This window comes from Drosophila erecta, unplaced genomic scaffold, assembly GCF_003286155.1.
Source record: "Drosophila erecta strain 14021-0224.00,06,07 unplaced genomic scaffold, DereRS2 tig00000021-arrow-pilon, whole genome shotgun sequence".
Taxonomy (NCBI): Eukaryota; Metazoa; Arthropoda; class Insecta; order Diptera; family Drosophilidae; genus Drosophila; species Drosophila erecta.
Genome location: NW_020825198.1, coordinates 14,099,062 through 14,123,473, shown reverse-complemented (window position 1 = coordinate 14,123,473; position 24,412 = coordinate 14,099,062). Strand labels below are relative to the sequence as shown.

The 24,412-nt window shown below is 48.1% G+C and overlaps 3 protein-coding genes across 3 annotated transcripts; 1 reads left to right on the top strand and 2 right to left on the bottom strand.

Annotated features, from left to right (window-relative positions):
* The first annotated feature begins 217 nt into the window (after positions 1-217).
* LOC6545612 (alanine--glyoxylate aminotransferase 2-like) lies at positions 218-7,071 on the top strand. Its single transcript, XM_001972640.3, has 4 exons — positions 218-555; positions 1,635-1,753; positions 5,030-5,264; positions 5,360-7,071. Exons 1-4 carry the CDS (start codon positions 467-469, stop codon positions 6,399-6,401), a joined length of 1,485 nt encoding a protein of 494 aa, XP_001972676.1. The 5' UTR covers positions 218-466; the 3' UTR covers positions 6,402-7,071.
* A 9-nt stretch (positions 7,072-7,080) lies between these two features.
* On the bottom strand, positions 7,081-20,965 carry LOC6545611 (hemocytin). Its single transcript, XM_001972639.3, has 26 exons — positions 20,793-20,965; positions 20,062-20,157; positions 19,818-19,982; positions 19,366-19,755; positions 19,179-19,306; positions 19,028-19,123; positions 18,766-18,963; positions 18,500-18,663; positions 18,283-18,440; positions 18,067-18,221; positions 17,405-18,007; positions 16,184-17,302; positions 15,206-16,099; positions 14,603-15,151; positions 13,224-14,546; positions 13,082-13,160; positions 12,770-13,019; positions 11,969-12,716; positions 11,411-11,908; positions 10,844-11,350; positions 10,296-10,779; positions 8,447-10,224; positions 8,177-8,389; positions 7,660-8,115; positions 7,347-7,603; positions 7,081-7,292 (listed from the first exon to the last, which is right to left on the bottom strand). The coding sequence occupies exons 1-26, from the start codon at positions 20,894-20,896 to the stop codon at positions 7,167-7,169; spliced, it is 11,538 nt and encodes a 3,845-aa protein (XP_001972675.1). The 5' UTR covers positions 20,897-20,965; the 3' UTR covers positions 7,081-7,166.
* A 1,005-nt stretch (positions 20,966-21,970) lies between these two features.
* On the bottom strand, positions 21,971-23,651 carry LOC6545610 (CD82 antigen). Its single transcript, XM_001972638.3, has 2 exons — positions 23,313-23,651; positions 21,971-23,216 (listed from the first exon to the last, which is right to left on the bottom strand). The coding sequence occupies exons 1-2, from the start codon at positions 23,367-23,369 to the stop codon at positions 22,185-22,187; spliced, it is 1,089 nt and encodes a 362-aa protein (XP_001972674.1). The 5' UTR covers positions 23,370-23,651; the 3' UTR covers positions 21,971-22,184.
* Positions 23,652-24,412: the final 761 nt, after the last annotated feature.

Sequence of the window (24,412 nt, the reverse complement as noted above, 5' to 3'; positions counted from 1 at the left end):
TAAAAATAACCATGGTAAATTTTACTTTATAATGAAAGGGGTGGTAATTGGCAAGGGAATATCTACAATTTTATAAGAGTCCTACTTTTTTATTGATAACCCATTCAAATTATCGCGCCCAAGTGAGCCCTCGTGCGATGAATAATCGACCAATCGATAGGTGCGAGCGAGTTCGAGTTCGCAGAGAGAGATGGCAAGATATGCCGCACTGTGTGCTTATAAGCGAGAACGAAACTTGCTTCGGCAACAATTTCAAACAAGACGTTAAAGGCGACCGTGCCTGCCAGCGACTGTCCAGGAGCCCCGAATATCCTGCCAGGACTCCAGTCCCAACACACGGCTCAAGCCAAGTTGTAATCGAGTAGTCAGTCACTTGCCAGTTCCAAAAGTGCGCGCTCTTCTGCGTAATTCAAAACAACTGAGTTCATACAAAGTTAAGCAACAAAATATAAAACACATCTCCGAGATGCCTTTCGCCCACGAGCAACTGAATCTGGTGGCCAGCGAGCAGCTGAGCAAAACGGAGACCATCAAGCTGCGCAACCAGCACATCGGGTAAGTGGCATCCTTTTGTTCTCCTTACGCCGTTGTCCTCGCTCGTATCCTTAATCCCTGGGCCGGGTCGTGAGCCTGCGACCTTGCCTTGAATTCGCTCTGGCTGTCAAGGTCAGGCGGCATGCGGCATGCGGCATTCCCCACTCGGCCCACTCATCGCCTGCCCTCTCTTTCGCTCGCATTGGGGCAGACCCCCAGCCCCCGCCAGCGATTTTCTTGTACTTTTGTATTTTTGGCACTGTTGCCAACAGCAGCCAAGGAAATAATATAACAAAAAGTGCACAAAAAAGAGGCAGGAAAACAAAGTCATGCAGCAGCGGCGCTTTTTTAGATTTTGGCTATATTGATTTTTTATCGCCGGACTGCAAAAAGTATAAAAAACCAACTTGGAAAGCGTATAAAAATAAATCCCGAAGGCAGAGTATTCGCTCTTGATAACCATCTTGAATATATAATTTGACATTTGTTCTGGCTTACTTATATGGTGTAATCTAAATTGATTAAAAATAGGAACCAAAATTTTCCATTTCCTGTTAAAATTAAAGAATATAACAAAGGCTAGCCTATTTTGATAAATCCAGAAACTCGAAAGCAAACATTTTGTGTCACTGAACTTTTACAAAATACGTAATATTGAAATGTTAAAATAGCTAATAATTGTTTATTGCTAATATTTTTGTTTGTTAGTATCAAAGTGCATAATTTGTTCCCATTAAATTGTTGGCAGCTGTGTTCCCGCTTTCTGTGTTTGCCCAAAGTCAACCATAAAATGTTTATCAAACACAGCAAGACGCCTTGTTTTTGTCTAACAAACACAAACACAATAACCATTAAACTCGGGCGTGGGTACATGGATTATCTTGGTGATAATGAGTACCACGCTGTCGTATACTTGTGAACTGTTGAAATAGGCCCCGGTTAATAGTGTAATAGTAATAGTATCGTGCCAAATACGTCATTGCATTTACACTGTCTGAATTTTATGAGCCCATAGCTTACGTAGCTTGTTAGCTTGTCTCTGGTTGTAAACTTTGCAACTTTCTTACTAACCCACTCAATAACTTGCGCTTTTCCCACAGGCAAGCTTGCCAGCTCTTCTATCGCTCCGATCCCCTGAAAATTGTGCGCGGCCAAGGTCAATATATGTTCGATGAGGAGGGCACCCGGTATCTGGACTGCATCAACAATGTGGCCCACGGTAAGTCGATCTACCAAAACTAAACTAGCAATATATAGAAATATACAGAGTCATAGCGATAATCTATCAAAGAATCCAAAGGGTTTCCTTTACAAGCTCTCATCATAATATATGTATATCTCGAGTATATTGTTAGGTAAAAAGTTGATGAAAACTAGAGGTTGATAATGAAGTTGGTGTCGTCAAGTACGTTGCTAGGGCATTTTGTCCGATTTTTGGAACCGGGGCCTGATGACGATGATTTTGGACCTCCCGTCCGGCCGTCGACACTAGTCCATTGACGTATCCTATTACTGTCTATGCTGATTAGCAGCGGCACACGCCCGCCAGATGGCCAATGTGCGGATGCAAAGTGCATGTGGAGCTGGGGGCTCTTTGGAGCAGCTATTTGGCAGCGCAAGTTCAAGGCTGATAGCCGCATGTAGTTATGTAGATACAGACGAGTGGCGGCCAGACGTCGGCGGCATGTTCAGGCCCCGATTGAGAAGCCCCTGTGCCGACTGAGTCAGCCTTATCACAACGGCCACCGGCAAATTTTAGATGCTGCCTGCCGGCGGGCAAAATCGCAGTGGGCACGGGCATGGGCCACTTGGTTCTGATTTCTGATTTTGTATTTCGGGCCCCGGCACAGAGCCGCAGATTCGCAGAGCAATAACTGGTGATTAAGAAGCAACAATCACAATAATAATAATACCAATAATAACAAATGGCTAGGGTCGCGTTTGCGTATACAATATGCAATATGTATTACGTGCACACAGCACCGAGGGGGTCCCAGTCAAATCCAGACGAACCATATCACATTATCAACAACGGTGGCCCAACGAAAATAACAAAAAAACAACGAAGATTGACGTCGGCAACCAATTTGCCAATTGCTGATTTTGTATTTGTCAAAAACACTTCCTGTTGCGGAAAATTTTCCACTTCCACAAGATTTTTGCCAGCAATTTTCTTAGCCGAGATCATTAATAAGTAATAATCTTACTTATTGAATACCTTTTGGCAATACTAGGAACTGGAGTTGTAATAAAACCGCATCTATATTAGTTACTATTTTCGAGATCCCTTCTATTAAAATAGATTTTCCTTTCGGATTAACGCTTGGCGCGCTGATAAGATGAGGCCATTGGCATTGCGAATGTACTGAATGTACATGAAATATAATTGGAAACCCAATCAGTTTTGATAACGCCAACTATAGTGTGTATTAATAGCTTTGCTTTTGGTCACTCGCCACCATTAAGGGGGCTCATCCACAGGGTCCAAACAATATTCCAAAAAGGGTTATCATCGCAGGGCGCAAAAGGTTGTTTACGGTTCAGTGATAGTCACCTGATGTGGAATAAATGTTGTTCCCCTCTATCAAAACACATTGAAAATTTGGAGATTATGTAATCAGTGACTCAAGTAATAACAGCTTGAATTATTAGTCAGGTTTATATACGAGCAGCTATTGTTATACCAATAAAAACACCTTAAATTGTTTTTACTGCATTTATTAGTCACGTTTGTATATTACTCTTAAACCATTATTATACCATAGAGATTGCAGCGATCTTTTCCCCTTCTCTGCCTTTCGCATTTCAGCACTAAGTAATATTTATTGTGCTCCTCCATTTATTGACCCACTTAGGCGCTTGCACATTTCGTAGACGATCGCAAAACTCAATCAACCTCGTACGACTGATAGTTTGCCCCTTCACATTCAGAACGAGTGTGGAATCCGTGCAGTGGCACGTAACTGCATGGCTGTGACCATAAGTCATCAATAACAAAGTGTGAAATCAGTCCCCAGCTAACATAAACTAGAACGGAGCACTTCAAATATGATAAGGTGGCGGGGGCACGTGTGGAGGATCTGGCGATCTGGCGATCGGAATAACAAGTTGTTATGAAACTCCAACCACGTTCCCCGTAATCTCGTGCTACTTTTTCCACTCCGGGTGTCCGACAGACCCGCAACATGTGAACGTCTCGTGCGAGTGGAAATGTACTCAGCTAGACGGGCGGGCACAGTCCGTAAAAGGGGGCGGGGCTGCCCCCGGGAGGAGAGTCCACACATGGCGTACAGTCGTGCAGTACGTAGTCTAGTTTCAATATTTGTGCTCGTAGATCTGAGCAATCAGCTGTGCCACTCAGCACACATTGCGAGTGGAAAATTCTGAGCAGATAGTCGGAAAAACAGACCGAGCCCGGGGCCTGCGGCCTGTGAAAAGTCGGCCACACAGCCGACATAAAGGGAACGGCCAGTGGAACCACTTGTAGATTGTCGACAATGTCGCGAAAAGCTGGGAAAATGTGCCGATCGCGAAAGAGGGAAACAAGTGGGCGGGCTTCATAAGCATTATAGAACCTCAAATGAATATTATTTAATGTTGATAAGTATATAATGTTGATATAGAAATACATCAGAATATAGCTGGATATATAGCTCGATATAGCTGGTCAAGGTATGTGAGAAACACTTAGTAACGAAGGTCTTCGCAAGCAAGCAACAGTTCCCAAAGAAGTTAGTTTTCCCCAGCATAACTGTACCGCTGTCCACAAGTGCAGAGACTACCCCATGGTCACTCCGATCGTTGCGAACCTAATCAGCAAGCGAACGAAACTGAAATGTTCTATCGTACGCCGTATAATTTCACGCCGCTGATACAGAAACTAGAAACGTGAAGGCATCGCGTGAACTTCACGTGATACCTGCCTCGCCAAGCACTGCGTCTTATCGGGAACGTGTGCGTCCAAGCCCAAATGCCGCTGATGAGAGTACGGGTACGGAATTAGAAACGCCAGCGAAGCGAGTAGTTGACCCCCAAACGTCGCAATCTCGGGGGTTCGGGAGCGGAGTGGTCTGGGTGCGGGGCTTATCGCGCGTCCGTCGGGGCCTACGGAAAAGCGATGTACTTACGGATGGCGACGCCCAGCCCCATGGATCCGGGCCTGTTTGCAAGCGTTTTAATTTCGGCATATGGGATCGGGCAACCAAATAGCATGAGGAAATTCCCGTGCGCGACTTGCTTTCTTTTGGTCACGCCCTCAGTCCATGCCTATCACTATTTGGATGATCTATAAACTTCATCCAGTAATCTTTGAGTCAGACACGTTAATTGAATGTTTTATTTTTGGTGCTTAGCATCGTGAGTTGGCATTTCGATTAATCAAAGAAGAGGCCTGGTACTTGGAGAAGCTAGAAACATTTTCCTGATAATAATTGAAATGGCTTTGGGAAGATTATGGAAGATTATAAAACTAAACGTCTTATCGCAATCTTTGCAGTGGGTCACTGCCATCCGGAGGTGGTGCGAGCTGGCGCCCTGCAGATGGCCACCATCTCGACGAACAACCGCTTCCTCCACGACGAGCTGGTCCAGTGCGCTCGCACCCTGACCAGCAAAATGCCGGAGCCCCTGTCCGTTTGCTTCTTCGTCAATTCCGGATCCGAGGCCAATGACCTGGCCCTCCGGCTGGCACGCAACTTTACCAAGCGTCAGGACGTTATCACTCTCGACCAGTAAGTTTCTGCTCTTTCACTCTGTTGATTACATTTGCTGGGAAATATGATTAAGATTCCTTTTAAACGGTGATGAACATGCTTTCCCTTTACAGCGCCTATCATGGTCATCTGCAGTCTGTGATGGAGATTTCTCCATACAAGTTCAACCAGCCCGGCGGCGAGAGCAAGCCGGACTATGTGCATGTGGCTCCCTGCCCGGATGTTTACGGTGGCAAGTTCACGGACAAGATGTATCCGGATGCGGACATGGGCGCCCTGTATGCCCAGCCCATTGAGGAGATCTGCCAGAAGCAGTTGGCCAACGGCCAGGGCGTGGCCGCCTTCATCGCCGAGAGTCTGCAGAGTTGCGGTGGCCAGATCCTGCCACCAGCCGGATACTTCCAGGCCGTCTACGATGCGGTACGCTCTGCCGGAGGAGTCTGCATTGCTGATGAGGTGCAGGTGGGTTTTGGACGCGTGGGCAGCCACTACTGGGCCTTCGAGACCCAGAACGTAGTGCCCGATATCGTGTGTGTGGCCAAGCCCATGGGCAACGGACATCCGGTGGGCGCGGTGGTCACCACTCCGGAAATCGCTCAGGCCTTCCATGCCACCGGAGTGGCCTACTTTAACACATATGGCGGCAATCCGGTTTCCTGTGCGATCGCCAATGCCGTGATGCGCGTGATCGAGGAGGAGGGTCTGCAGCAGAAAGCCCTCGTACTGGGTGACTATCTTTTGGATCAGTGCAATCGCCTGAAGCAGGACTTTGAGTGCATTGGCGATGTGCGTGGCGCCGGACTCTTCGTGGGCATCGAGCTGGTCCAGGATCGAAAGGAGCGTGTTCCGGACAAGAAGGCGGCCCACTGGGTGGTCAACCGGATGAAGCAGCTGCACCGGGTGCTTGTCTCTTCCGATGGTCCTAACGATAACGTGATCAAGCTAAAGCCGCCCATGTGCTTCAACCGGGAGAATGCGGATGAGTTCCTGCTGGCCTTCCGCGAGTGCCTGACCGCCGTGATGCAGGATCGTCTGGCCAGTGCCACGTCCGCGGCCATGGCTGCCACCAGTGGCGTCATCGCCACCGCCGCCGAGACCCTGGCTAACAAGACGAAGCTGTTCGAGCGGCAGGATCGCCTCATCAAGTCCGTCTGAGGCAGTGCCTGCTGGTTGGCCAATGCCACCACCAACAACGCCTCTTCGCCCGGGCACAAAATAGCTTTAGCCACCAAGGATATTTAAATTATTCCATGATCCCCATACAAAACTAGAAGTAATGCCCAAAATTTCCATTTGTTTAGCTGTAGTGTCAAAATGTTTATTTGCTTAGAAGTATACCCATTTATCGTAATCTACATTTATATTTTTACGCTGCATAATCATTATCCTGTTCGCCAATTAGCTTCTAGTATCTAGAAACGTAGGGGGCCCAGAACGAATTTCTTGAATTGTTATATCTCCAACACCATGTATATAGAATATATTAGTATAATATTATGTTACAAATGTTATTAAACAGTCACGTACATATATTTTGTATAAATACGATGGTGTTTTTACACGTATCTTACACGTATGGCATTTATTAAATTCTGAACTGAACGGAAAATATTTTACATGCTGCAAAGACTTAGTTGTCAATAGAGGTAGTAAAGTAAATGTAGAATGCATGTAAAATAAGTTGATTGTATGAATAATGCGTCGAAAGTTATGCAACATTTCGCAGAGTTTCGTTTTTAAAAGAAATGGATACGTGTAGAATTTAATTATTGTACTGCTATTCAGGCAGCCCAAACAATTATATATACCTTGAATCACAAGCTGAGTTTCTTGCTGCATTGTACATTGCGTTTTTATTGACTTTAATGCTCGACATTCTTAAACCTACATAAATGACTTGCTCATACAACCAGTGAGTTACTAGTGCCTGTGGTTGCCCAGCAGCTGCAGTAGCGGAGACTGCACATCCTGCTGCATGCGGACATCGATTGCGGTGTCGGAGAACTCTGAGCACGGCGAGCAGCCGCAGTTGGAGGGCACCTCGTGCTGCAACAAGATCAGTAGTTAATTAGATGGAATAGAAAAGAGGACTGGACAAACCTTCTGCGTGAACGTGTGGCCATCCTCGCAAATCATCTTCACGGAGATTGGATGATACGATTGGATGCTGCAGCAAGTACAGAACTTCTCGTGCATGTCAGTGAGCGTATTGTACTTGGAGCCAGAGGAGCAGGAGCCCTCGCAGTCGGTGAAGCCCTGAATGGGATCGGCATTCACGCAGGTTCCATGTCCTTGCACAGGGAACTTCAGAATCTCCTTGGTTCGCGACTCGGCCAAAGAAACGGGCAAACAAGTTGCTGCAAATGACGGGGTATCTAGTCAGCCTGGACTTGAGAACTGCGACTGAACTTACATTTGTCCTGCACCAGTGGCTCCGATTTGCATCGCTTGCAGCAGCCATCCTGGTACAACAGGTGAGATAGGCAACTGTCCACATTCGGACATACTTCCTTCGAGGTGGTAACCAAGAACTGGCCATCCTTCTTCAGGCAACTGTAGGTAGTGCAATTGTCCGCCGACTTCCACAGCGCGTTGACATCGTATAGCTTTTGCTCAAAGATGCACGACGTCTGGACGCACTTGCCACAGCACTTGGTTTTGTCCAAGTTCTGGTAGCTGAATCCCGGGGCGCAGTCCGTGAGACACTGTTCCAAGGTGCTGACCACCTGGGCATTGCCATCCGGACCGTACGAGCAGGTCTCCTGCTTGCAAACCTCCTTGGCATGCGTCCACTTCTCACCCACTGGCTTGGTGAACTTCGTAGCTTCGTCGAGCTCATATTGAACAATGCACAGATCCTTGGGAGGCACTGCAAGTGAAGGGCGTATGTTTCAAAAGCGAATGTCCAATAACATGGATATTTCCCTTACCACAGGAGTGCTTGGAACAACACATTCCGGGCTGCTCAATGGTCTTGACTTCGTAGAATCGTTCTTGACAGCTAACAGGCGCCTGGGGGCAAGTGTCCGGCTTACACTCAATTTTCTGGGTGGGGCAGCAGCCTTCTTCAACCTTTACAATGACCTCGCCCGGTAGCAACTCCCGCAGCTTGATAATTTCACACTGGTCCTTGGGTATGCACTCTGAAGAGTTTAAAGGTTACATAAAAACGGATTACAGTGGGCACCATAGGTGATTACCGCATATGTATTGGGAGCAGCCATTGACATCCTTCTTCTCCTTTTTGAACTGTCCAGGACCGCAAATGGGCACCAGAGGAGCAAGGCACAGCTTGGATGGGTCCTTCGTCTCCGGGACACATCGATACCTAGGACAGCACTCATCCACGCTGAATATGGTCTCAGGTCGATAGCCCTCGGCGCAGATATTCTCCTCCACCTGGCACTTCTTTTCCACACACGTGGTCTTACCCTTGGAATCACACTGACAGTCGGTGCACTTATCCTTCTTCCATTTCTCGTCGGGCAGGTGGAGTCCATCATCGCACTTTGTGCAGGCTATTTCGGGCACACACTTTCCACCATCCATGACCTTTCCAGCGGGACAGAAGCAGCCCTCGAATCGCTCCGAGCTCAAACACATTTCATCGGTCTTAACGGTATGAACGACGGCCGAGTTTTTGAGGCTCACTGCATCGAACTCGGCCAAAGCCTTGATGGTATCGCAGTTCTTGGCACAGCCACATGGCTGGTAGACCATATCGCTGGGGCATTCGTATGGACACAGTTGGGGTCTCCTCCAGTTGGTGCAGATGCCGTGCTGGTTGCACTCCTTGGCATATGCTGCCAGAGCAACACATATACCTTGCTGGGTGTTTCCGGGCTTGCAGATGTCCTGTTGACAGGCGGAGACATAGGCAATGGGATCGATGGCCAAAGGACACTTGCCGAACAACTTATCATTGTAGAACTGGAAACATGGGTCCTTCTCTGGCGGCAGAGGAATGCAGTGCTCCTTGGGCACATCCTCACTGAGACATTCCTCCACCAATCCCAGCTTGGGCTCATCCGCCTGCCAGCTTTGGATTACATCCACTCCTGCATTCTTTTTGGCCGGATTGGGCTGCAGATCGTTGGCTGCATTGCCATTGCAATCGCCGCAAAGTCCCTCCATCTTGCTTCCATATTGGATACTTGGCACGCCCAAGGAGAAAATCAGGTCTTCAAAGGAAGCGGTCAATTCCACATGGGACTCCAGCAGGGAGAGCACTAGCTCCTTGCCCACCACTTGCCGTAGGCTAATCCAACTATCTTTGAATGGCACTTTCTTCACCTCGAATCCATCGACCAGAACCTGCAGGGATTTAGGTTTCTGCGGAACACGCTGCACATGAATTACATGGTCACCGTTCAGAATGTGCAGTGATTTAGCGCAGCTGCCGCCTTCCACTGGAGTGGCTTGTCCCAGTTTCTTACAGTCATCCATGCTGACGTACACCTGGAATGTGTGGACACCTGGGAGGACGACATCGCGCGACAGAAGGTATGTGCAGTTGCCATTAAAGCCAAAGCTCTTCCGGTCATAGGTCATGTACTTGGAGGCGCCCAATGAATTGCACACACAGTCCTTGCACTCGGATATGGGCACGCAGCTGGGACCCTTGCGCACAGTGCCCTCCGGACAATAGCAGCCCGGGAAGCAGGCATCCGGAAGCACTGGACAGTCGTCTCCGTGAACATTATCGCAGGATGGCTCACAACGCCTCTTGTAACAGTCGGTGTGAACCAATGGCGCAGGACAATTGATCTCGCACTGGGCCACGGCTCTCCAGGTAGTCAATTGAACAAGTGGGTTTACGCTGAGGCACTTCTTCACAAAGCTCTCCAAGATGTTGCACTTGCAGGCGGCTGGATCTCCGTTGTTGGCCATCATGCAATTACAGGCAGCTTCGAGGCAGTAATTGTTGAGGAACTGCTTGTAGTTGACCGCCTTGTGGCAACGAGCAAAGGTTGGATGACTATAGGTAAAAGTTAATGCATCAATTCATTTGTTTATGGAATTATAGGTAAATAGGCCCTGAATACTTACTGAATGATGTTGCACAGCTGCAAGGCCTTTGCCTGCATCTCCCTGGAGCACTTAAGATCGCCACACTGGTCCTTGGGTATCCGCTTATCATACCAACTGTCGCCGAACTTTTCGGTGTTTGGTATAATCTGGCCATCGGGTGATCTCTTGTCGTCCTTTGGGTTCCCGTTGTAGTAGCCACACAGGCCATCGACAGTGCGAATAAACTTGGAGGATATGCCCACTTTGACGATGCCAATGTCATCGAGCTGTACCCAGAAACCATATTTGGTGGACACGGCCAGCAGAGTCTTTCCCGGCTGGGAAACCACGAATGAAGCCTTACAGATGGGCGAATTTATCAGTTGCTGCACTGTGAACTCAAAGCCATTGAACTTGAGTTTCAGCTGGGGCAGGAGGATCAGCTCATTGCCAGCCTCAGTGTCCTGTATAGTGATGACCTTGTGACACACTTTACGGGTCTCATCGCTACATTGCTGATGGACTAGGGATCAAAACCAAATGATAATGCTGAGTACCGCTGCTAAACGTATGGTTATATGCCTTACCCGATATTGACCAACTGCTGTTGTGGATATCCCTGGCCAGGATGTGGCTGCAAGGTCCGTACTTGAACACAGTTCCATCGAAGGTGGTGAAGCTCTTGCCGCTGATTTCGCACACATCATCTTTGTTGGGTCGCAGGACGCAGGTGTATCGCAGGCAGTCTCCCACCTTGGCCGCACTCATGTCCAATTCCACGTCGTACTTCTCGGGACACTTTGGTTCCGTGCAGGTGACAGTCTCGTTTTTGTCCACTTGCTTGCTGGGAATGGGCACACAAGTGAACTCATCGCACTGCTCTTCCTCTTGGAAGTCCAATGCCTGGTTGGGCATAGCCAGAACTTGTTCCTTGGACGAGATGAACTTGGTCTTTGTGATGGTCGTTCCATCGTCCACTATTGACACCTGCTTCGAGAAGGTAAACATCTTTGACATCTTTCTAGACTTCTTCTCCGTAATTCGAATTTTCATTTGAGGAGGACAAACGGGAACGGGACATGTAATGACTTCAGCTGCAACAAAATAGTTGAGTATTTTAAATAGGGCAACGCTTCTTTTTTAATGCAACTCACTCTCGTTCTTTTCTCGGCTGACGTCGGGCTCGACAGTGAATGAATCACTGCAACTGGCATCCTCATCGTCAGCACAATCCTGCACACCATTACACCAGAGTATTTCGGGTATGCAATCTCCGCTGGACGGGCACAACCTTTGGTGTTTGGGACAGGGCTCGCACTTGCAGAAGCAGTCGCTGGTGATCACTGGACGCAATTTGCCGTCCACACATGGCGGACACTTCTTGGGCTTGCAGTTCTTATGGCCACCGAGCACGCAGACGCACTCCTCGCAAGCGGAATTCTCAAATTTGCTGCCTATCGGATAGCTCACATAGTTCTCTATGCAGGGACAGAGATTGTGCTGCACACAGGTGCTGCCGTCCCAGAAGAGTTGCTCCTGGCACTGGCATCCAGCAGTCGAACTGGACACACTGGACACACTGGACACACCATCGCAGACATTGCACTTGGTGGGCTTGCTCTCTTCCTTGGGCACTTGGCGTTGTACTTCAGCTTAAAATAATAAATAGGGATGCAGTATGGTGAGGAGTTTGAATGAAACTGCAAACTTACGATATGGTAGGAAGCATCCGAGTGGTTCGATTCGCATATTGATGTTCCTCTCCCAGTAGGCCGGCACAATCTTAATGTACTGCGTGAGAATTGGGTTCTTGAAATGATGTCTGCGCTCAGTTTCCGCATCGTGGTTCGCCTCGAAGATGCGTGGCTGTCCGTCGGTGGAGAGCACTGTGTTCCAGGTGGGTTTCTTCTTCGAGAACAACACCTTGTAGCCAGTGACCCAGCCATCCGGACCACCCTTGGTTACAAATCCAGATATGTTGCGTGGCTCCAGGAAGTCGAACTCAATGAACTCGTTTTGACTATTTGCCAAGGGACGCCAAGCTAGGGGCGTCGATACCTTGAGCAACTCCAGAAGCTGTGATTTCTTTCCCAAACTGGGTTGCTGCCACAAGCTGCTGGATTGAACTTGGTCCTGGTGCATCTTGCCCTCATCCACGCCCATGAGATCAATGCACTCCAGATCGACCAATCGAGGTGGCCGGTCAGTTACGGGTGGCACTGTTGGAAGTGTGGGCACTGGCTTCGGTTCTTCCTTATCGCCGCAGATCAGGAGCTCCACACGCATGGCGATGGAGCCATGCCATTTGAGGGGATAAATGCGAAGGGAGCTCGCTTCGACGGGAATCTTGAATAGAGTCTGTACTGGAGCTCTTGAGTCCAAGGGGCCATTGAACATTTGGGTCTTCTCCATCTCGTCCACCAGATAATGGTAGGCGATTCCATCATGACTGTACAGGATCTGCAGCAACAAATTAAATAAAAATTCGAAATTCAGTGCTAACAAGCACTTACCTTGAAAAGGCTGACGTAGTTATCGAATTCCGGGCTACCAGCCATGACCACGCCATAGAATGGCTCTGGCTTTGCAAAGTTTAGTTCCAGATACTGCATCTGATCGTTGATGCTGGGTGACCAGCTGCCCAGCGGTTGGTCCTTGGTCAGGCGAGCCATTTTCGGGCCATGTTCGGGCGCCAGCTGGGAACTGGCATTGAAAATGCTATCAGGCTGTGAATGAGCAGGGTTTTCTATCTTGGGAATGAGGCTGAAAAATAGAAGATAGATAGATATCATAGGCAAGCCAAGTCAGATATAGAGATTTCCTACCGTTCTGGAGAACACTGCAGCGGTGGAGTTAGGGTAACAGGGTAAATGGGAATCAGAGGCACCACTTCCACTTCGACGTCTAAAATAAGGAAGAAAGCCTGTAGGATTTATGTCAGGTTCGAATTTTCATGAAACCACCTACCGCCCTCCTTGGGAACAGCTTCTGGCTTGTTGGGCACACAGGTGAAGGCATTGTCGATGCACTGGCACACCTCGTACTCTCCAAGCACGGGCTTGTGCGGCTGCACATAGTGTTCCGCCTTGTCCATGCAAGGACACTCGTCAGCATGGACGCAAGTGTCCTCGTCCCGCCAAAACTTGCCAAGCTTGGGGCAATCTGGTCGCAGCTCGTCCACACAACCGGGCTTGCAGTGCTCGCCAACCTGGCAGAGACCCCGCTTCCTTAGAATGGTGCCATAATAGTGGCACGTATGCTCACACTGATTTGCACAGTCGGACATTATTTTGCCGGGCGGACATTGCTTGATGGGCTCAAATTCGGGCTCCGGCTTGGGTATCAGGCCACAGTTGGGTTTGATCTCCGTTACGGTGGCTATGTGGTCACAAATTAGCACCGTGGGATTAAACATCATGTACTCCCCGCAGGTTTTTTCCACGTAGATCCAACCGCCCTCGACTCCCTTGGGCTGGCAGTGCAGGAACTTGTGGCAATCTCCTGGGAATTCCTTGTACTCCACCACAGCAGCATCGCAGGCCAGGCCCAGTTGTGGCTTTTCCGTGGGCTTGGCAACTTCGGGCTCCAGTTTCTCATCGCACTGGCAGAAGGCGCGCAGTTCGTAGTCGTGGCACTTTCCAATACACCTAAGACCCTCTTCCAGACTGCAAACCACATTCTCGTCCATTTGCTCCGGTGCCTCGTGGGTGTCCTTCACCCGGCACTCCACCTTGCTCATAAATTGCTTGAGGCACGTGCCGTAGACATTTTCCATTCTATCGTAGCGCGGCACCTTCTCCTCGTCATTCAGTCGCACACTCTTGTCCGACGCATCCCGATCCTTGTCGCACCAGCGAGTCCATCCCTTGACGCACTTGGTCTGGTTTTGGGTAGCCAAAGGCGTTGCCACAGTCGTGCCCTCAATGAGCGGAGCCGAGTGTCCAGTTGTTACAGGTACATCACACTTGACACCGCTGCAAATCTCCTTGCGCTTGGAGCACCGACAAGTGGCACACGAATCCGTATAGGTAATGTCACCTTCGTAGAACGTCTTTCCGTCCATCACCATGCACACTGGCTTGCACTCGGCCTTGGGCACACAAGCGCGGTAGGTGTCGTTCAGGTAGATGAACCCATCCTCGCACGGCTTTATGTGGCATCCCTCCAGGCAGTTCTCCCGGTTGCACATGCGCTCCGCGATTCCCTGGTCGAGGAAGTTATCGCAGGTCTCCACAGCGCAGGCCGGCGTGCAGGCCTTGTAGTCCGAGCAGTGGGGATCGCATTGCATGGCTGCGTACAACGATGGAAATGGTTAGGACTGAAGCAAGATACTTAAGTGAACTCACGGCAAAAGTGCTGGGACCTCCAGCGAATATTGATGCCCTTCTGGGCACAGGCATCCGCATAGGCAGCCATGGCAGTGCAGAGGCACTCGCAATCGCCGCCCTGGTCGCAGGCACAAGTGTCGAAAATGCAGCGTTTCCAGAAACGATCCAGAGGCACCTCCGCATGGCACTCCTTGAACAGATCAGACTTGAGAGCTCCACACTTCAGTTGGGCCCAGGTTTCGCGCTCCGGATGCTTTTTGCAGGCATCGATGGGCGCCACTGGGGCTGAGCAGTGGGGCTGCAATTTCCAGGCGTGGCCAAAGAGCATGGGACTGGTCTCCAGTCCCATCGATGGTGTCTGCATGTCGTCCAGACTGTTGCCATTATAGTTGCCGCACAGGCCGCTCACCTTCTGGCGCCACTCGTTGCCCAGCTTCACGTAAACCCGAGTGCCCTCGTCCCATTTCACTTGCAGCTTCAGCGGGATCACCTCCACCACCACAAACACGCCAGCCTTGTAGATGTGGAAGGCATTGTGACCTTTTGAGTTGACACTGTCACGAAGCTCTAAAAAAGAAATGAATTAGACATGGCTATAGATTAAAAACGGAAGTTACCTACTTCTAATAGGCGACTTGTTGGGATCAGTGATGTAAGCTGAGTCTGCGCTCAGAAGCAGCGATTCTTCAGCATGGCCAGTGAGCGCGATTTCCAGGGACTTGGAACAAGTCACACCCATGGTGCCGCACAGGACATTCTGGATGGTTATGCTGAAGCCGTCGCCGTTGTCGAAAACGCCCTTGGCAAGGACATAGTCACAGGCGCCCTGGAAGTCAAAGTCGTGGCCATCGAAGGTGGTGAAGTGGGAGTCGCCCCAAACGCTGCACGTTGACTCACAGCCATTCTTCGAGCATTTCCAGTTGCCCGCCTTGCACTCACAGAGATTGCAGTCCTCTTTGATCTTCTCGCCGTCATCGTAGCTCTTTCCGGCATGGTGGCAGGAGCAGTTGCCGGGCAGGACGCAGGCCAGGCGGGAGGTATCATAAACGTATCCTTCCATGCAAACGCAGCCGGGCAGACAGTCGGAGGAGTCGGCCACATACTTGTCCATGTTCTTGCACGTTTTCGGTTCCTTGGGCGCACATTTGGTGAACTCGGCGTAGGGCTGCTTTTCACACTTTGAGCGCAATTCCGAGGATGGTGGATACTTATCCTTGTCGCCCGGCTCGGCGTCCTGGCAGTCCCACACGCCATTCGTGCAGGTGCACAGATCCAGGAACTTCTCCCCTGGTCGCACCTCCTTGTAGCCCGGTTGGAAGGACATGCCGTCAAAGCTGCAATGACATTTCTGCTTCGGCACGCACTCGCCCTCTTCGTTGACATATTCTCCGTGGGGGCAACGACATCCCTCGACGCACTCCCGCTTGCAGGATCCTTTGCTGGGGAGATCGTCGCAGGATAATGCACAGCCATCACCGCACTCGTCGAACACTTGGCCCATCGGACACTTTGCAGCTGTTGGGAAAAAGAAACAATATAAGAAATATTTCCAATGTGAAATATTCGAATAAAAGAGGTCCTGAAACGGACAAAACTCACCGCATTCCTTGACCGACATTCGCCAGCCAGTCTTCACACCCTGTCGCATGCATTCTGTGCCATAGGCGGATAGGATGGGGCAGAAGCACTTGGCCATTTCATCCTTGCACGCGCATGTATCGTAGAGGCAATCCTCATAGTACTGCTCGGGCTCCACCAGGAAGTGGCAGTCCTGGAAGATGTCCTGAAGAATCCAATCACAGAACTTCTCCGCCTTCACCTTTTTCTCCGGGTTCAGCGTACAGGGATGAGGTCCTTGGTGCGTTTCCGCCTTAAACTGGCAAGTGTCCTTTGTGCGCCATTTATCTGCAAAGGGTTCCACGGCCGTTTCCACATCGCCCTCGGGCGTTAGGAAGTCATCTTGGGTGTTGGAATTGAAGGTGCCGCAAAGGCCCTGGGTTTGGCCACGCAAACTGGGCGGTGCGTCGATATAGACTCGCGAAACTCCGTCCCACCAGACGCGAATGCCATCTGCGAACTCCACAGTCAGGAAGGTGGAACTCGCCCGCCGGATGAGCACCTCGCCCAGACCCAGCATCTTGGGTAACTTGGCGATGGGCTTGTCATTCACCACCGTGGTCAGTCCCTGATCGAGCTTGATCACCGACGGGGTACCATCGCGCAGGATAAACCGAATGGTCACCGCCTTGGTGCATGACGGATCATCGGGAGCTGCGAAATTCATGGCCTCCGAAACGGCGCCCGAGCAAGCCACATTCTCAGCCTCTACGGAAGTGTTTTGGGTCTTCAGAAGGTGGTAGGAGCACTTGCCCATGAAGTCGTATCGCTTGCCATCGAAGGTCTGGTAATGCGGATCTCCGACGGCCCCACAGCGTGCGCCACATTTATCCTCCGTGCATCGCCACTGGCCGTTCTTGCAGGTGCATGTATTGCAGTTCTTTCTTACCGTCGACTCCGGCTTGAACTCCTTGCCGCGCAGGGAACAAGGGCAAAGTTCACGAGTGATGCAGGCCTCCTTGTACTGCACAGTTCCCTCCGGACAAAAGCAGCCTTCGTTGCAAGCGCCTTTTAATGCTGGCAGAGCCAAGTCCGAATCGCAGGTCGGCTCCACATTTGGACCACAAGCCTGGTAAACGCGTCCAAAGCCGCAACTGATGGCTGGAAAGGAAAGGAGATTTACATTTTACAATGTAACAATAGTTTCCAAAACTGGAAAACTTTCTTTTGATTCAATCTTGCAGTTCAGCCAAGGTGACTTACGACAAATTTCCAGATTTCGCCAGCCGTGCTCCAGTTTGATGCCCTTGAAAGCGCACTCCTTGGCCAACATGGCAATGGCATCACAATTGCAGCTTTCCGGATGCTCCCGATTGGCACAATTGCAGTAGTCCGCCATGCAGGTGCGGATGAGGGCGTCATAGTTGAAGGGCTTGATGCAGTCACCCAGCTTTTCATTGGCCAACAGACGCTCGCAGACTGAAACTGCCTTCTGTAGCTTGGATTGCTCGCAGGAATCCATGCCGAACTCCATCTCTGCACTGTTCTCCACCTGGCACAATTCACTGTGATCCTCGACGCGCCAGGCATCGGCGAAGGCCTTCACGGTGACCAGATTCTTGCCCGTCCTGGAGGTCAAGTCCGTGTTGGTATCACCATCCAGGGTTCCGCAGAGTCCTCCGACTTTTCCCCACATTTGGGGCCCAGCCTGCACGGAGACATACTGCCGATGATCCCAGTCCAGCTTGAGGCCCACGGACTCCAGATCGATCTGAACGTGCTGGGCCACTGGCATTACCTTCATGCCCATCACCTGGACAGGCATAGGAAGTTTCTTAATGGGCGTGGTCAGCTGCACGGTGCCATCTAAACGGAGTTTTCTCATTAATCATCTCACACGTCTTGCTTGGTGTCGAAGCTCTTACTCAGGTTTTCAAAGGTGTACTGAACCGACTGCCACAGAATTTTCAGGGTGTGTGCGCATCCGTACCCAGAGCCATACGGACAAGCTTTCAGGATAATGTCAAATGTGCCCGATACCTTATCCGTAATCAGCGTGTGCGAGCAGGATAGAGGAGCCCTGTTGGGAATGGTGGGTTACCAAAACCGATTCACTTATGTTTTTATTATGCCCGACTTACTTGAAAACCAGGCCATCGAAGGTTTTCATGTTAATGCCACCCCAAGTGGTGCAAAGTGCTGGTCGTGGGTTCTTGTCGATGACGACATCCACATTGTTGCTCTGGTACAAGGCATAACTGCTCATGGTGACAACTGTTTCCTCCGACGACCACCATTCCTAGGGAAGTGTACTTTCTTTAGTTTCTATTCAGACTGAAGTTATTCAAATTAGCCTACACTTCTTCGTTCCAGATCCCGATATTTGGCCAGCAGAGCAAGTAGTTTCTGACGTTCTGTCAGGAGTTCGAAAGCCATGCCATCCCTCATTTCGCGATTATAGACTTCATTCTGATGTGTCACGCCTTGCATGGAGGATGTGGAGCGAACCGTGTATCCAGGAGCTGCGGTAGTTCGATTTTGGAGGAAAAAATTAGCCTCAAGGTAAGTAAATGTTATGTATACTTATAATAGAGGACTTGCAAAGTTGTGTTGCAGATACTTACGGAATATGCACTTTGGCAGGGGGGCAGGCAGATATTGTCCTGTCAGATAGTTACACTTGTACTCTATGTCAATGCGTCCTTCGATTTTTAGACCCGGTACCTGAGTGCAGCTAAATGTGCAACGTGCCTCCTCCGCTTCATATGCGCACTTGTAGTTTCCATTAAAATTGGTATTAGTCACATTGCATCTGTCGATATCTGTAGGAGGGATTATTAAATTGAACGACAGTGCTAAATTTTGGAGCAACATTTTATTACTTACTATATTGACACTGGTTTCCGCGGAACAACTTAGGGCAGTGACAGACATTAAAACTAATGCACTGTCCTCCGTTTTGGCAGGCGGGCGCACAAGTTGCTGAAAAGAAGGTTTCAATAAGAGATTCCTCAGCTCTTCACAGGTTTCTACTCACGAGCACAATCTGGAGTCTTGGAAAGCCCGGTCTTGGTGTGCACCCACTGGCCATTGCGGCACTCAATGTTCGTAATTTCGCTGCCGTCTGGGAATTGGAAGCCTCTCATGCACTCGGCGTGGCACATACTTTGAAGAAAGTTGTATTGTAGTATCCCTGTTTTAGCCAGGCTTATGTAAGTGCTCACTTATTCTTGCAGGAAACTTTGGAGTTCTTTGGGCTCTTCGGAAAGGAGGCACATATGGACACCTTTTGCTGGCACACCGGACCGTAGTAGTTCTCCGGACACTGGCACACTCCGGCGGAGATGCAGATACCATTATTCTGGCAACGTGGTGTACATTGTGCCTGGCATGGCGGCACCTCCGTGAACACGGAGTTCCCTATGATCCATCCATCGTTGCTGCAGAACATCTCCAGGACTGAAACGTCCTGGGCAAAGCTATAGCCACTTGGGCAGGAGACCTTGCAGCGACCATTGTGGCATTCAGACTGCACATTGGAAGGCAGCTGGAGCGCCGAACATTTTCCAAAGGCTGCCAGCATGTGACCGCCGTTTCCGTAAAAGTTGCCCTGACTTTAGATGTGAAGATTTTATTTGAATACTTGGGATGCACTTCCCAGCTTTTTGATAATTACCCCATGCCTAAAAATCCCAAGGTTTTGGCTATCAGTCCTCCAGCGGCATGAGACGTCTTCAGCCCGCCGCCATAACCACCATCGCCACCAAATCCTCCACCATATCCTCTTTGAGCACCATATCCTCCACCAACTCCTGCTGAGCCGCCATACGTGTATCTGGCACTATAAAATAATATAGTCTAGTTAGGAATTCTCCGGTGACCTTGGCGAACTATCGCGGTTTCTTCAGTCTTATCATTACCTAACTGCTGGGGCTTTATGGATGTTGAAGCTTATATGGCGTTCGTTCCGTTCGTTCTCCTTATCGTCGACTTCCGGTGCGGCCTGGAGCAGCGGGCTAAATTCGCAAATTATCATTAGGACACAAAGCTTGGTTTTACGCAGATAGCAATTAGATCGTTGAAAGGACAATATTTTAGAGGAATCATAGCATTATTTGTGAAAATGATTTTAAAAAAACACATCCCGTCAATCCTTCAATTTTGGTATATTAATAGCAACGACATATTTCGTGGAGAATCATAGCATTAGTTGTGAAAATGGTTGAAAAACAAACACGTTTTTCCCGGCAATCCTTAAATTTTTGTATATTAATAGCAACGACATATTTCGTGGAGAATCATAGCATTAGTTGTGAAAATGATTTAAAAAAAAACACTTTTTTTCGTCAATCCTTAAATGTTTGTATATTAATAGCAACGAAATTAATGAAACACTGTGAAAATGCGTTTTAGCAATAACAACACTTAAAATATTTTAGAGAGACATTTGTTAACTTAATAGATTTCTATAGTTTTTACTTTTGTCACAAACTTTTATGTATTCACATATTATTTTATACACTTAGACTCGCAGTTCGCAGTTAGTTCGCAGATTAATCTACATAATGTATTTTTTTTTAAATATTTTTCAACATTTTTTTGCCTTTGATCATTTTATATCGATTGCTCTGTTACATTATCCTTCACTCACTTGATATCCTCGTCATCATCGCTTATTATAATGTCTCCATCCTCTGTCAACACAGATGAAATAAAAAGCAGCCACAACGCCGCAAAAAACACTTTGTTAGCCATTTTTTCAAGCTAATTGATAATTGTAGGTTTAAATGTATATCCAGGAATATCCTGTTGGTAGTTAGCACTGGTAATCCATTTCTGCAAGGACACTGCTGAGCTGGTAATCCTTTTTAAAATCCAGACTTCGAATTCACTGTTGGCACTCTTACACTTTTAGCACTTTTCACTTTGTTTATATTTACTGAACTTGACGATTTCGATGCGCGATCGCGACTAATGGTTCCCATGAATGGGCAGCCCCTTTTATAGGCCCGATCCCGAAGCTGGTTTATCAAATAACTCGGAAGTGTTAGGCAGAATCCCACTACTTATCCACAATCCGCAAAAAAAAAGCACCATCTTCACCTTATCGGAATCGTCGTTCTTAAATTAGCAACGCCAATGTACCGAATCTGTGCCAAGTTTACGCTGATGCTAATGCCTGCGTGATAGTGGCATTTCCGGGACCTATGTCATAACTTTACTAAAGTCCGCGAAGGGGGTAAAACTTGTTGACTTGGGGTAGCCCAATCTGCTGATATGTCGCCATTCTAGAGTTATCAAGTCAGCAAATAGCAACTGAATGAGCAGCGTCCTACACAGCAACATATGTACTGGCATTGAACTTGGTTAGTGGAATAGAAACAATTGAATGTTGGCCAAGGATGAATATTTCAAAATTCAACGTACTACATTGTGACCGTTAAAAGTTATCGGTTAAAGCAGTGCAAATGCTAGGGGCAAGCAGTTTACGGCGCACGCGTTCGCTATGCAGCTTAGCTCGGCGCTCGCTAGAGGGCGCATTAGTAAAGTGACTTGCGCTGCTGCTTTTAGAAAGAAATAATATTTAGGTACGAAATTCCATTTAAGCTAAATCAAACCAGCACACTTATTTAAAACAATCAAAAACATTGATCAGAATAAAAATAGTTAAAAATTGCGAAAAATGTTATCCTAAATATTTCTTGGATTTCAGGCAAGTGAAGTCAACCCAAAGCCCAGTAAGCTATCGAAATTTGAATTTTCGTTAGCAAAACGTTTAATACATTGGAAAAGTTTTTTTTTATATTTCTTAAGCTAAAACTGCTGAAAATGTTAAATACAATAATCACCATTTTCACGTAAATATTATTACTTAATTATAACTATATTACTGAGCGAATACATACTGTTGTGATTACATTATTTATACTTCTAAGGTAAATACTTTTTGTCTTGGCCTAAACTTAGTATTAGTTTAAGCCATACGTGCCCGTAAGTCTATCATTTAGGATATTGTATTTGAGCAAGTGTTATACCAAAGGTTTTAGACCAAATAATTCCGCATTTGTGCTGGACGGCTGGCTGGGCTCGGTCTTAAATTATGTTGCTTGTACAAGTCTCTCGGCTTGATATACAACTCCTTGAAATCCTCACTGCTGACATGCCGGCTAGCAGGTCCCAGATACATTCCGTCTGCACTGTGACTGGAATTTTCCCTCAGCTCCACATCCGGTTCGTATAAGTTCTCGATTAGGGTTTGTCGCGACTTTACTCGTTGAGTACGCACTTCCTGAGCAGGTTTCTTGAGCCTGGCCCGTTGCGAGGCAAGTCCGGTGCAGCTCATGATGATAGCGAGTAGAACGCAAAACTCTATCATGGCCAATATGAGACTGGCGCCAAGAAAGATGCCGTACTGTTCGCGATACCAATTGTCCAGATGGGGCAGACAGGACTCCGTGTGTCGCTCCCTTTCGTAGGACAAGCGTTCCAGAGACTGACACATCGATTCATTGGCCGGCTTGGGGTCCAGATATGCCATGGCCTGATCCGCATTTTCCAGGACACAGCAACTGAGCGGCACCGGCCAGTTCCTTTGTCCATAGCCCTGCAATCTCCACAGCGATGTGTCGTAGTCCAAGGAACTTCTCATCCCGCAGCAGCCAAACCGGAGCTGTGCCAAGTCCAGGGCATTGGTAAACTGCTCCTGCCCGGGAACGCCATAGTTGCTCTGCAAGGAGCGCACCATCTGAGTCTCGTCCAGGCTGATTCCCAGGCAATGTGGCCACAATGTGATGGCCAGGCACAAAACCGATTCGGTCAGGAGCAGCACCACAACGCTCAGGAAGTATATGGTCAGAAAGCAATAGGTGTGAAGGCAACTGGCCCAGAAACCCACAACGGCAGCCAGAGTAGCCACAAATCCCGCAATCGCCACACCCAGTGCTATATAAAACAGCAGCGGCTGCGGCAGTGAGCTCAACCGATCGCTGGATGCTGCCAAAAGTCTGGAGAGCAGAATGCGTTTGTTGTCGGAGAAGATATATAGACCTGATACAACCAGCAGCAAGCCGCAGATCTAAAAAGTGTAATTAGTAAATAAACATAACATACAGGAAGTGCTTAGCGGGCTGAAGTAGGAGGGTATAAACTTTCACTTTAGTTAGTCACTCACCAAAAATAAAAAGTTGCATAGATTGAGCACAAATTTGTAATTAAAACAGCAGGCCATGTTAATGTCAATGCGGGCGTGGGTCTTTCAAAGTAAATTAGAACCAAATGATTTATGACGAAATGCAATAATTGCGACATGTACAAAGATCAGCAATGGTGGTGATGTATATCTCGATGTACTGCATGCTCAAAAGCGCAGATATGTAGATACTCCAAAACCGAAACTTCAAAACAGCACTCGTGTATTTCAACTCGGTCTTTTTCAATGCGACGCCATGGACAGTACAATTTAAACTAAACAGCGCGAAGATGCAACATTCTGTGGCAAGTTCAGAGAAGCGAAAGTAAGAGACTACAGAGAACTCGCTCGTAACTCTCTACAAACCCCATGATAGGTATGTAACTCTCATTGAAACTTTTCAAGCGTTTCGCTTAGCAAAGCAAACCCAAAAACGCTGTCCATCCACCAAAATTTTAAACTAGAGAGTGAAAAGAGAAGCCCATGCATGGGGCACAATGCTCGTTGCTCTTATTTGATCACTGCCACCAGCTCCATGTGCAACCACTTGGAACCGTTTTCCAACAAAAGCCGACCAGCAACAAACAATTACACAAGTTGAACTTTAATTATTACTAGACACCGGAATTAATGTAAAGTTCTCTTTATGGATCAAAATGTTTTGTGGTAATGTTTGCTATACCCGTTACTCACGATCTTTCTACCTTCCAATTTCTTAATTTTCCTATGAGTTCTTATTGCAAAGGGTGTATAGGCTTCGGCTTGCCGAAGCTAGTTTCCGTTTTTGTTAGGGTATACTCGTACTTTGAAAAGGGTATAGCGATTTCAATCAAAAGCTTGCAGCGCAGTAAGGAGTATATAAAGTATAAATATAGAGTATAAAGTATATATTTTTGATCAGTATCAACATCCAAGTCAATAACGCCATTCCCGTCGGTTTTTACGCAATCATAAAAAAAATTATATTTCTTGTTTTCGACAGTAAATAATGTCGATTTAAATTTAATAAATTTGGGACAACTATGTCGAAAAATGAATAGCCAATTAATGGAAAAGACATCTAAGCTTCGATGATTTTGAGC